The sequence below is a fragment of the Diabrotica undecimpunctata genome, chromosome 9, assembly GCF_040954645.1.
Source record: "Diabrotica undecimpunctata isolate CICGRU chromosome 9, icDiaUnde3, whole genome shotgun sequence".
In the NCBI taxonomy this organism is placed as follows: Eukaryota; Metazoa; Arthropoda; class Insecta; order Coleoptera; family Chrysomelidae; genus Diabrotica; species Diabrotica undecimpunctata.
This window is the reverse complement of record NC_092811.1, coordinates 110,644,863-110,658,564: the sequence shown is the minus strand read 5'-3', so window position 1 is coordinate 110,658,564 and position 13,702 is coordinate 110,644,863. Positions and strand designations below refer to the sequence as shown.

Here is a 13,702-nt window from a genome sequence, read left to right as displayed (position 1 = left end):
TTTATATGAAGTCATGTTTTCATATGCTTTATTGAAAGCACAAGTCGCGGTGTTGATCGGTGCGGGGACACTTTTGACCATCTTATCCCGCTATAGCCTTTTTAAAATAAAAATTATTCATATTCTAGATATACCTGTTATTGCAAATTTACCAGTTGGTAAGAAGATGTATGATCATCCCAGTTTTATGGGAATGGGTTTTGAAATAGACGAAGATATTGTTTTGAGACAAGATCCAATTTTAACTAACGTTACGGAAATTCTAACATTTCTAAAACGTGGAAATGGATCTATGACCAGTATAGGTAAGAAAATCACAAGTATACTTCTTAAAACATTTGTTTATTTCGCAATTTAAAAGATATCGTTGGTTTTGAATAATAAATATTTAAACAAAATTAAAATTAAGTACTTTGCTATGAGCGTACTATGGTGGTCCTAATCCTAAAGATCAAATAAACCGAATGACCAGAAAAGCCGTGTTTTAATAGAAATTGTAAATGGCCGAAATTATTTTTACCTTTTGTATTTTATGCAATATTAAAAAATGAAGAAACAAACAGCTTTTGAGACAAATAAGGATATACATAAATAAATGTATGTACAAACAACGAGAAATATCAGATCCATTATCGATTACATAATTGTCAACAATAGTATTACTATCAATATTAAAAATACACGAGTAAAGAAAGAAGCCGAATGTGACACCGACTACCGATTAACAGTTTCAAAAATGGGGTTTCCCCTACAAGTTGAACGCTCAAGCTCGAAAGAAGGAGAAACACGAAGTAAAAATGAAGGCAAAGAAGAATAAACGAATTTTAACATACCTTTAATGCAAAGACGAAACTATAAGCGACCTTTACCAGAGGAGATTAAACCATAAATGACGGGAAATTGGTTTCAGAAACTTCTGCAGTACATACAAAGGCAGCATTAGAAGCTTTGGGAGAACTCGAGAAAATAAATATCTACTGCAAATTAAAAATATACGAAAGAACCAAAAAACGTATTGAAGAAAAAGAAATTCTATATATGAAAAGTATGAACACCCAAACTCCAGAAGATATACAGAAGTACAAAGTAAAAAACAGAGAAATAAAACGAAGAAGGGTAAAAGAAAAGAATGAAGAAAGTGAAGAAAAATTAAACAAATTGAACAATAGGTACATATTAGGAATAAGAAAATCTGAAACTGGAAAATATCAAAAATCAAAAAAATACCAATGGGAAAGTCCAAATACAATACTTTACTTATTCTTCTTATAGTGCCGTGCACCTATAGTGCGTTGGCGAATTATCTTAAGGCCAGACGTCTGTCTTTTGCGGCATGCAAAAGATCGCCAGTGTTATTTATGCCTGTCCAGTTCTTTATGTTCCGTAGCCACGACATTTGTTTGAGACCTACTCCTCTCTTGCCTTCAATCTTACAAGAAGTTACATACCTATTACAAGAAGTTAAAAGTCAGGCCATTGAGTTTAAATGTCCACATTTTAAAAATGACTGGCACTCCAGGGTTCATGCTATGGCATGCTGTACGAGTCATACAGTATGCAGTCAACACTCTGAGGTATAAGCGGAAACACAAGGTGTATCAATACATACTCTGATAAAAACGTACATGACTGATCATAAGGGCCTTCACATTTTACTCTTTTTTAACTTGTCTTGGATGAAATGTCTTTAATCTTTTCTATCAGCCTCACTTGGCTAACTCTTGTTTCTTCCGACCCCGAATGGCTATTAGGTTTCCGAGGGAGACGGGTATATTTCCTTATACTACACACTCTAGGAAGGTAACGGGAAACTACCTAGAACCTAACTTTTCCAAGAAACAACCATGGAAATGGGTGAAAAATACAACGGCCCCGAGTACGGGCGCTTCTTGAATGGAGCAGGGGTGCTAAGAATCTCCCGATCAGTTAGAAGCATGAATACATTCTCCGATTAAAGGAAAATAGGTACATGTAATTTAAGAAGTATGTATGAACTAAGAACGGTTTACAACACTATAAAAGAAATGAAGAGCTTAATTATAAGTATACTTGGAATAAGTGAAATGAGATGGTCAGTGTCTGACAAAGTGACTATAGATGATCAAATTGTATACTATTCAGGAGAAAACAGTTCAAAACAGAAAAATAATGTAGCAATAATTGTAATGAAGAAAACAAATAAAGCTGTAAAAAACGTCGTCCTATTCTCATACAGGATACTAATGTTACAAATACAAACAAAAACCATAAATGTGAATATATTACAAGCATATGCACCCACATAAGACTATAAATAAGAAGAAATTTAAAAATTCTGCATTATTTAGAAAAAGTATTAGCATTTACAAAGAAACACGAACTCAATATTATCATGGGAGATTTTAATGCAAAGATTGGCAAATGAGAACATGAAGATTTCATAGGAAAATATGGTCTGGGAATATGAAAGAGGAAAATGAAAGAGGAGATATTTTGGCATATTTTTGTGTAGAAAAATAAGTAGTAATAAGAAACACAATTCTCAAACGTTCAGACACCTGAACGTGTGGTTCGATATCAAATAGACGAGACAATATACGAAAAATACTAAAAGAAAAACTGGAAAAATTGGAAAAATCTCATATTAAGTCATAGATAATCACGTAGGATTTACGGACGGGAAGGTCCTGCATTGACCAAAATCTACACTACTACACTCTAACAATTAATTAAGAAAATAACGACAAACAATAAACTGGTACACATGGCAGTTATCGATTTAAAAAAGGCGTATGACACAGTTCCCAAAAAACACCTATGGAAATGATGAAAGAAATCGGGATAACTCAGAAGCTGTAAAATGTCGTAGAGGTCATTTTAAACTCTTAAAATTTATTAACACCCTTTGTACAGATGTGTTAATGGACAACATGACTTACCAAACTCATTTTACCTCCATTTTTCAACAACAAACATTTGCATCAGTGGATGCCCCTATAATAGCATCTTTAATAGTATAGTAGATATCTGATAAGCGAAGCCAAATAATCTCAACATCATACAGGTTTATGCACCAACTACAGACGCATCAGATGAAGTAGTGGAAAACTTTTATAGTGAAATCAAAGAACTACTTAAATTGACAAAGAAACATGATGTCAACATAATTATGGGAGATTTTAATTCCAAAATAGGGAAGGGCAGCTTTGAAGACGTAGTTGGACCCTATGGTCTTGGAACAAGGAACGAAAGGGGCGACCGACTTATACAATTTTGTCAAGAAGAAAACATGAGAGTTACCAACACATGGTTCCAACTCCACCCCCGTCGCCTTTATACTTGGAAATCTCCAGCCGATAGAGCTTAGAACATAATAAGAAATCAAATAGACTTCATTCTTATCAACGGTAGATTCAGCACAACTGTCAAAAGAGCTTGCACATACCCTGGAGCAGATGTCCCTTCTGACCACGTACTATTAGTGGCCGTCATAAAGATCGCTCTTGCATGCAAGAACAAGCCTGAAACTCAACAACATATAGCACTGGACAAACTGAAAGACCCAATGATACAAGCAGAAATAAGCAATGAAATAAACGCACAAATTCAAATATTGACGACAAACATTGCCGAAGATCTAACACCAACATGGAATACGATTACAAGTGCTGTAACAGACATCATGAAAAACAACTTAGGGTACAAACGAAATAACAAGAGGCTAAAATGGATGACAGACGAAATACTATTACTAATGGAAGAACGACGAAGACACAAGAATAAACAAGATGGCAGCAATATGTATGAAAACATTAACAAGCAAATAAAAGCAAAAATAAGAATAGCAAAAAATGAATGGCTTAAGCAACAATGTATCGATCTAGAACATTTACAACGACAGCACGACGACCGTAATTTACATAAAAAGCTTAAGGAGACTGCTGGAATATACAGAAAACGAAGACCAACCACCATAGTTAATCAGGATAACCAAATAGTGCTGGGTAAAAAGGAAAAAATTGATATATGGGAAAATTATATCCAGGAGCTCTTCCATGACGAAAGACCCATGAGTGAAGTTTATACAGACCACCAGCTGACTGGCCCTTCAATCACCAAAGAGGAGATAGAAAAGGCAATATTCAATTCAAAAAACAATAAGGCACCTGGACCAGATGAACTCCCGTCAGAAATACTCAAATTACTGGATGAAAGTCAATGCAAAAAGATGTGAGGATTACAGACTCATTAGCCTGATGAGTCACACTTTAAAGATATTCTTAAAAATACTACATCAAAGAGTATACAAAAAATGTGAATGGGACATCAGTGACTCCCAGTTCGGGTTTAGGCAAGGTTTAGGAACACGAGAAGCAATAGTAGCAACACAGGTGCTGGTCCAAAATTGTTACGATCAGAAGAAGGATGTGTTCCTATGCTTTTTAGATTACCAAAAAGCGTTTGATCGTGTCCAACACCACAAGTTAATGCAGATCCTCAAGAAAGTTGATATAGACCAAAAAGACATAAGATGCATTGAAAACTTGTACTGGCATCAAACGGCACAGTTAAAAATAGACAATTCTATATCCAAACTCATACATATAAGAAGGGGCGTTCGACAGGGATGTGTGCTTTCCCCTCTTTTATTTAACATTTATTCGGAAGCCATATTTCAAGAGTCTCTGGAGGTTGCAAAGATGGGAATCAAAGTGAATGGAGTACTGATCAACAACATACGATATGCTGATGATGGTGTCTTAATTTGTGACAACATAGTCGATCTTTAACATCTTGTCACTATAATCGGAGAATACAGTAAGCGAATGGGATTAGAGATTAATACCAAAAAAACCAAATTTATGATCATCTCCAGAAACTTGGATGCACTTGAAAACTCCACCATAACACTGAATACTAAGTCCATTGAAAGAGTGAGTAAATTTAAATACCTGGGATCGTGGCTTTTTGAAGACTGGGCATCGGACAGGGAAGTAAAATGTCGCATTGAGCAAGCTCGACAAGTTTTCGTAAAATTCAAGAAGGTACTGACTTGTTCAGAGTTCGATCTTCAACTGAGACTAAGGTTTACTAAGTGCTACGTGTGGTCAGTGCTGCTATATGGCGTAGAGGGCTGGACACTCAAAACGAGGGATATAAACAGATTAGAAGCTTTCGAAATGTGGCTCTATCGCCGTATCCTAATAATACCATGGACAGCGAAAATCACAAATATAGATGTCCTTAAAAGAATAAACCAAGAACGCCAACTTTTCGAAACCATCAAGAAAAGGAAAACGGCGTATCTAGGTCACATCATGCGAAATGAAAAATACCAGTTCCTCCAAATTATAATCGAGGGTAAAATTGAAGGCAAGAGAGGAATGGGACGCAAGAAAATGTCCTGGCTCCGAAACATAAGGCAATGGACAGGGATTAACGACATACAATCTCTGATACATATTGCAAGAAATAGAGAATTAATGGAAAATGTGATCGCTAACATCCATTAGTGGATTTGCATCTAAAGAAGAAGAAGAAGATATCTGATGTACCTACAATACATCAGATATTTACTGAGATATAGTTCACTGGAAATACGAATAAACAATGAATGAACTTTACTAAACAATGAATTAATATCTGAAGACATATTCATTATATGAAAAAGTCACAATAAATAAAATGCCATGCATAAGTAAATACAACAAAATATGGTTTAAAATGTGTGTCCATTTATTGTGTAAAGCATATTTTTAAAAAATTAGGTATAAAAAATAATCTATATATTATTTTAGGTGGCGTAGAAGGTTTAATATATATGAAAAGTGAAGTTTCAACGGATCCAGATCCATTATATCCCGACATGGAATTGATTTTGCTTGGTGGTAATTTAGCAAGTGACAATGGTCATCTATTTCGACAAATGTTTAATATCCCACGTGACATATACGAGAAAGTTTGGAAGATTTATGAAACCAAGCCAATGTACCAAGTAACATGAAAATATTTAATATTAATTTTAGTGCTTTTCAACAATATGCTTACATAAATTAATTTTCTTCTACCGTTTTTTTATAAACCACTTTAACTATAACTATTTTCATCACATTATCATTAAGCCATTATCTTCTTGTTAACTTTCTTGTCATCATTTTAGGAGTCGGCCAAAATAGTTTTTCCATGTGGTGTACTATGTTTCACTATATAGACACTGACACTAAATGTCATTTTTGTTTATTTTTGGACAAATAGAACATTGATTAATAAAGCCTTAGGTAAAATATAAACTAAAAAGACAATAATTAATAAACAGTAGTGCTTGTTTTTAGTTTGTATTAATATTGCAGCGTATATAACAACAACAAAAAAACCTAAAAATTAATTTTGAACTGACGTTGCCTTTAAGTGTATAAGGCGAAAAAATTTTATAAATAAATAAAGTAGCTGACTTCTTTTATGTATAGAGAGAGAGAGACAGAAAGAAAATCACTTCATCAATCACCAAATCCAAGTGAAGATAAAAGAAAAACTTTTAATGTTGACTGCAAATGGAATCTTCCAGGAAGAAGCATTTATTCCTTTTCATCAATAATAAAATATCAACGAAAATGCATTAAATGTGAGAATAACACATGAAAAAATTAAATTAAGTTTTACCTCAATGATACAGTGCTAGTGACAGACAACACAATGATGTGAATCTTACAAGAAAACATGGGCATTTAGGAGAAATACGCAAAATATTTGGAGCGGTTTCTAAAATTGAAATACGGAGACATGGATATAACTTTAAAATAGAGAATATATTCAAGCAGAACCGTTTGCAATGGACAGGATCCGGGAAGGGTCTTGGTCCCGAAATCGAACGTAATAAAAAATATTTTAACACCGCAGCCAGTGGGAACAAGAAGACAGGACAAACCAAAGCTGAGGTGAATAAATGGAGTAATATAGGATGTTGAGAAGATTGGTGTTGCCAGTCTTCTCTTATTTTACCTTTGTAACTAACACAAATGGCCTTTTACTTATTCATAACAGCGCGTCACAATCGGCAAATTTTCCAAATATGGAGAATATCATTGCCTAAATTTGCAGAAGGTACTATTATATTCCTCTCGCTTTTATATTATTATCGATTCCTTTTCTCCAACTTAATCTCGGTCTGCCCTTCTTTCGTCTTTCCCGCGTTGTCCAGTTTAATATTTTTTGAGATTCTGCTATCATCCATTCTTTGTACGTACCATCTTAGTTAGCTGAGTCTGATATCCTCTGTTATTTCATTTCTTATTCCATCTAGTCTTGATTTCCCGGCCGATCTCATACAATTTAAACTGCCTTGATTAAAGTTACGTTAATTTTTGTTTTTTTTTTAAAGCTTCCCATAGTATTTGTTGTGGTACACTGTCGTATGCTTTTCGAAGATTAACGTATATGGAGGTGTATTGCTTGGTTTCGTGCCGTTTTTTCTATAAGTTTAGTAATTGTAAAGAGGTAGTCAATAGTTGATCTACCTGTTCTTAAGCCAACCTGTTCTTCGGCCTCCATATTACTGTATTCTCCATCTATTCTCTTTTTTTTTATTAATTTTACGTAAGCCCTCGAAATAGTGCCTGTTATTTCCCGGTAGTTTGCCATATATGTGTGTAGCTCCTTTTTTATGTCTTCTTCTTCTTCAGCCTGTTTGCATCCACTCCTAATCCCCATCAGTTCTCCTCTCTTATTTGTTTTGTGCTATTTGGTTTCAGTTTCGTCCTACTTTTGCTTTGATGTCGTCTATCCACCGCTTTTGTGGTATTCCTCAACTTTCCTACCCAGCTCCATTTAATTTGCGCAATTCTTCCAATTCCATCTTCCACCTTTGTCATACTTCGAACGTTCTTATTTTTGTTACATGCTGGTTCTCTGCCTGTATAGTTTATCGGTTCCTTATTTTAGTAGTTCGGGTAGTATTACCTGGACCTGATTCTGTTCTTTTCTGCGTCTGCGAGATAATATCTTCAGTCTTTTTTTTTTTGAAGAGATTTAAGTACCTTCTAGATTTCGGTCCTTCTGCTACCTCCCAAATAAGTATTAACTCTGGAGCAGTTTTTCTCCCTGAATTGGTATTTCTTTTTAGTTATTGCCCTTCGCACCTCTCTTTGAACTGATACGTTAGTACTCGTGTTTACTTTGATCCAGTTTTACGTCCAGAAATGTGTTGTATACCAATAGGGCTGTCTTTGTACTATTTTTTTATACTTGCTCAACACTTCTTCCGCTGCATCTTTTAAACCTTTTATATAGTGCTATTGGTCCTCTACACCATTAAAGTCTTTGCATTAAACAAGTTTTTCATCTAGTCGTTTTTTTCCGCAGTATTTTTAGGGTTTCGTTGTTAAAGGTTTACAAGTTGTAACTAATTTTCACAGTTGTTTTGTTCTGCTCCTCTACATATTCTTTTTCTTGGCTAGTCAAAGGGAAATTATTTTAGATTCGTCCAAGTGGTAATCACTTCCACATGTGCTTCCTCTGTTTACTCGAACATCTGGTACTTTGAGCTTTATATTATATTGAGTTGTCCCCTAATCGATGAAAGTTTCTTGTTTGTTATATAAACTAAATTTATGTATTTCTCGATGTTGAAAAACACCACATAGGATTCGTAAGTGGTTTTGATCACATAATGTTAATTAACCTTTTATCATTTATGTATCATTTAGAATGTCTTCCCGGAATTGGGCAACTATATTATATTTATACTTTTTTCCTGTCCGATTTAGGTTTCCTACCAGAATGATTTTTTTCTCATCTTCATCTCATCTTTATCTCTTACTAGAGAATTTTCGGCGTAAACTCCTATAATGGTGACTTTATTCCTAGCAACAACCTTGGACACATACTAAGAAATGATAAATATAGTCTTCTGCAGGTCATCATGCAGGGTAGAGTCGATGGCAAAAAGGGAATAGGTTGAAAGAGGAAGTCATGGCTGCGAAATATTCGAGACTGGACAAACATAACTGTAGACGAATTATTCCACGTTACAAAAGACAGAGAAACTTTTAAAAATGTGGTCGCCAACCTCCGTTAATGGAGACGGCATAGGAAGAAGAAGATTCCTGGCAAATTTAGATTTTGTGATCCATGGCCATAGCCAGATCGTCAACAGCCAAACTCACAAAAATTTGATGGCGCATAGATGGCTATCGCCACCTATGCTTCAGAAACTTAGACCATAAAAAAAAGCCGATTAAAAGCGTCTAATGGGATTTGAATTGTGGGTCTACCGGAGAATACTGCGCATACCATGGGCCGCCCATCGCACAAATAACTCAATTCTAGTAGAACTTAACATAAAAACTAGACTCATCACAACTATCAACCAAAATATACTGAGATATTTTGGACATATAACTAGAAGAAGAGAAGGCATGGAGAGAATAATAGTTGAAGGTAACGTAGCGGATAAAAGATTTAGAGGAAAATCTCCAGTACGATGCTCGGATCAAATAAAGGACATGACTGGTTACTCATTCTCCGAAGCAAAACAACACGCATGGGAGAGAGATAATTGGACAGAAATAGTTAAACAAATTACATGACGCCATTACATAATTACGAAGGACAAAGATAGAGGAGAAGGGACTTTAGATTTAGTTTAATAATATGCTGGCTCATTGCTTTCCAGAATGTTATGTATATTCGTAGACTTTTTGGAATAAGTATGCTTCTTGCTTGGTTCTTTTATCTTTGCGTATTATGTATTCTCCTAGATTATCTGACCGTGCCCCTTCTTTTTGGTCTCATTAAGTAATAGAATATCCATGTTAGTTTTTTTTGTTTCTGAAATTGTGTCGTTAATATTTTTTGGGAGATATATTGTACGTTTCATGTACCGATACAAGTTCTTGGGTTTGTGTTTAAATAATAACATAAAAAATTTAAATTAACTTTTAAATAAACTTTTGATTTTATATGATAATTCACTAATATTTCAATTTTAGATAATGCCGATGTTAGTTCATCCAAAATCAGTAGGATATGTAAAGTTAGCTTCTAAGAATCCATTCCACTTTCCCAAATTTTATGCTAACTTTTTCACAGATCCCGAAAACCAAGACATTAAAACTTTTATAGCCGCTCTAAGAGAGGTGCAACGGATGAGCCAGAGTCCTACAATGAAAAAATTAGGAGCAAGATTAATTCAAACACCGATACCAGGTAACGATTATTCGATTATTCTTGTTTTATAACTACTGTCATTTAAGTATTATAATATTCTTATTGGGCATACAAAAAGTATTATTTTAAAAATAGACTCTTAGATAATTATTTATATAAAACCCTTTCAGTCATCCCATCTTCTTAAAATTACCCATCTAAATTTCCATGTTTTTAAGAGTTTTATGTAAATTTCCATATTTACCACATAGAAAAAGAGGTCTCAGCAAGGATAGCTGCGGGAAATAAAGCATTATACTCCCTTTTAACATTATTAAGATCGCAACTGCTAAAGAGAAAATCTAAATTAACACTGTACAAGTTGATTATTCGCCCAATTATTACATGAAACATGGACTCTCAACCAGCGGGAAATGAATAAGCTTCTAGTATTTAAAAGAAAGGTTCTCACAATAATATTTGGCTCTCAAAGAGATGAATTCACAGGGGATTGGAGAAGACGCCGCAATGCTGAATTGGTGACTCTGCATGGAACTGAAAACATAGTTAGACATATCAAGGCAAACCGAATAAGATGGGCAGGACACGTGGTATGATCAGAGGATGACAGATTGTTAAAAACAGTGTTTTTTTGAAAGACCAAATGATAGAAGATCAGTAGACTGACCGAGAAAAAGATGGAAGAATGATGTTGAAGCCGATTTATCTAGAATTGGGGTACAACCATGAGAAATAGAAGCGCATGATCGTAGAGGATGGAGGGCGATAGTGGATGCGGTGAAGATTCACCCCGAGTTGTAAATCCAGTGAAAAAGAAGAATTTCCATGTTTTTATCGACATCCCTGCGACTCTACGTTGAACAAGCCCGAACCATTCTAAATTACGCTCTCTCATTTTACCTTTCTATATATGGTTCCACAGTAGAAGAATTATTTCGCGCAGCAGCCGACAGAGAAAGGTTTCAGGAAATTGTAAACATGATGACGTCCAACGTCTGAATACGGACACGGCACCCAAAGAAGAAGATTTTACCTTTAATTGATACCACGAAGTTAATAGAAAAACCTAATTATCTACACTACTTCATATAACATTGCAAAATTAGAAGAATCCAAAAATGTAAAAATATACAGGCCGTCAAGTGGTATTTAAGGCATGTAAGAGATTAAAGGTTAAAATTTCAGATGACATTCCCTTAAAAAAAAAGACGAGTTTGCTCCAACCTGTAAATAATGTCGGCGTTGTATATTTGAAAATTTATGATCCCACTTACGCTTCAACTTTTACCTAAATATTTTTGTTGCATTAATTAATATTTAAATGGGAATAAGCCACAATTAAAGGTTAAAATACATTTATTGACGTTTCAATTTCCACTTCGGAAATCGTTCTCAAAAATGTCCGAAGTGGAAATTGAAACGTCAATAAATGTATTTTAACCTTTAATTGTGGCTTATTCCCATTTAAATATTAATTAATTTAAAATGCCACAAGAAAATAGCTTCAGAACAATATTTTTGTTGCATATCTCCTACAACAAATGAGTAATTTTACATCTCTATATTATTTTTTTTTTCTTTTGCTTGGCTTTAAAAATTGTTATTGTTTTGTTTAGGTTGTGAGACAATACCATTTGATAGCGACGAATACTGGGAGTGCGCTCTGCGATCTTTAACAAGCAGTCTGTGGCACCAAGTAGCGACATGTAAGATGGGTCCAAAATCTGACCCAGAAGCAGTAGTCGATAATACAGGAAAGGTTCATGGTTTAAAGCATCTTCGGGTTGCTGATACAAGTATTATACCAATGCCATTGACTGCACATACTGCAGGACCGTCATACATGGTAGGAGAAAAGATTTCTGACTTTATTAAAGAAGAATGGAGAGCTAACAATTATTTTAAATGATATTAATGATAATGTTTATCGACTGAATAGAATATAAGTTTAATAAAATTAGATTTGCCATTTAAAAAATAATGTAATTTTAAGTATAGGTAAAAAATTTAAAGGTTCGTCGACCTTTGGTATGTAATGTTGAGCTCCAATGGAGTAAACTAAATTTAAACACAAACGTTATTAGTCGATTTTTTTAATAAATTTAACGACGCCAATAAAAGGTTTTAATTTATTTTAAACGTTTTTGTGTGTTTTCTTTTCCTCGTCCTCGACAATTTTTATTAGGATATTAAATGAATATTAAATCTGCGCTGATAGTACTATTATTTTATAAGTTTGTTGATAGCTTAGTCAAATATAGAGAGGTATAGGTAATGGATTTTAAGAAGAAGTATGCGCCATACCGATGACTAGATGGGCTATAACAAAAGGGCTTATTATTTACTTTAAAGCTTACAGGCAAATAATGTATTGTTTGCGGTTAAAAGAGAAATCCTTTAATTACAGTTTGATCAATGCACATGCCCCAACTGATGACTAACCCAAAAAAATAAAAGAACAGTCTTGGAAAGACCTAGAGCAAGCCTACAGAAATGACATTAAGATTGTATTCTTCTTCTTCTTCAAGTTCCGCTCCTATCGAAGATTGGAAATCATTCTGGCAATTATAATTTTGTTGGTTATGCGCCTGATTAGTTCAATTGAACTACATCCAAACCATTCACGGAGATTGCGTAGCCACGAGATTTTACGTCTTCCTACGCTTCTTCTGCCTTTGATTTTACCCTGCATTATATTCCTTAGTAGTTCGTATTTTTCACCTCTCATGATGTGCCCTAAGTATTCCAATTTTCTGATTTTTATGGAATTTAAAACTTCGCATTGTTTTACTAGTTGTTCGAGAACTTATTCGTTTGTTTTGCGATCCATCCTTAATATTTTCAAAATACGTCGGTAACACCACATTTCGAATGCTTCTAGGTTTTTATTGTTGGATTTTTTAAGTGTCCAAGCTTCAACCCCATACAAAAGTGTAGAGAAAATATAACATCGAAGCATTCTTATTCGGAGCGATATATTGATATCGCGATTACAAAAAAGTTTTCTCATTCTATTAAAAGTTGACCGTGCAATTTCAATGCGGCATCTTATTTCTTTTGTCTGATCAGTATCTTCTGTGATCCATGCTCCAAGGTATTTCTTCTTCTTCTTCAAGTGCCCTGTCCGTTGCGAACGTTGGCTATTAACATGGCAATTCTGATCTTGTTTGCGGCGCTTCTGAATAGTTCGACCGATGTGAGCCCGAACCACTTCCTCAGATTTTGGAGCCACGAGTGTCTTCTCCTACCTGGCCCTCGCTTACTGTCTATTTTTCCCTGGACAATCAATTGCAGTAGACGGTACTTATCGTGTCTCAATATGTGGCCTAGATATTCAAGCTTTCTTTGTTTAATTGTATTCACGATTTCTTTCTCCTTTCCGATTCTTTGGATTACCTCTATGTTGGTGACATGTTCGGTCCAGGATATACGAAGAATGCGTCGGTACACCCACATTTCGAATGCTTCTAGTTTTCTCGTGAGCGTCTCCGTCAGCCTCCAGGCCTTCACACCATACAGTGAGATCGGAAAAATGTAACATTTAACTAGACGTACTTTT

The 13,702-nt window shown here is 34.7% G+C and overlaps 1 protein-coding gene across 1 annotated transcript in view; it reads left to right on the top strand.

Moving 5' to 3' along the window:
* Window positions 1-12,269, top strand: part of LOC140450399 (glucose dehydrogenase [FAD, quinone]-like) — an 88,206-nt gene extending 75,937 nt beyond the window's left edge. The window contains exons 6-9 of the mRNA XM_072544006.1: window positions 129-305; window positions 5,778-5,974; window positions 9,966-10,182; window positions 11,760-12,269. Coding sequence (XP_072400107.1) covers window positions 129-305; window positions 5,778-5,974; window positions 9,966-10,182; window positions 11,760-12,052 — 884 coding nt within the window. The 3' untranslated portion in view covers window positions 12,053-12,269. The remainder of the gene's footprint in view (window positions 1-128; window positions 306-5,777; window positions 5,975-9,965; window positions 10,183-11,759) is intronic.
* The last annotated feature ends 1,433 nt before the right edge of the window (window positions 12,270-13,702 follow it).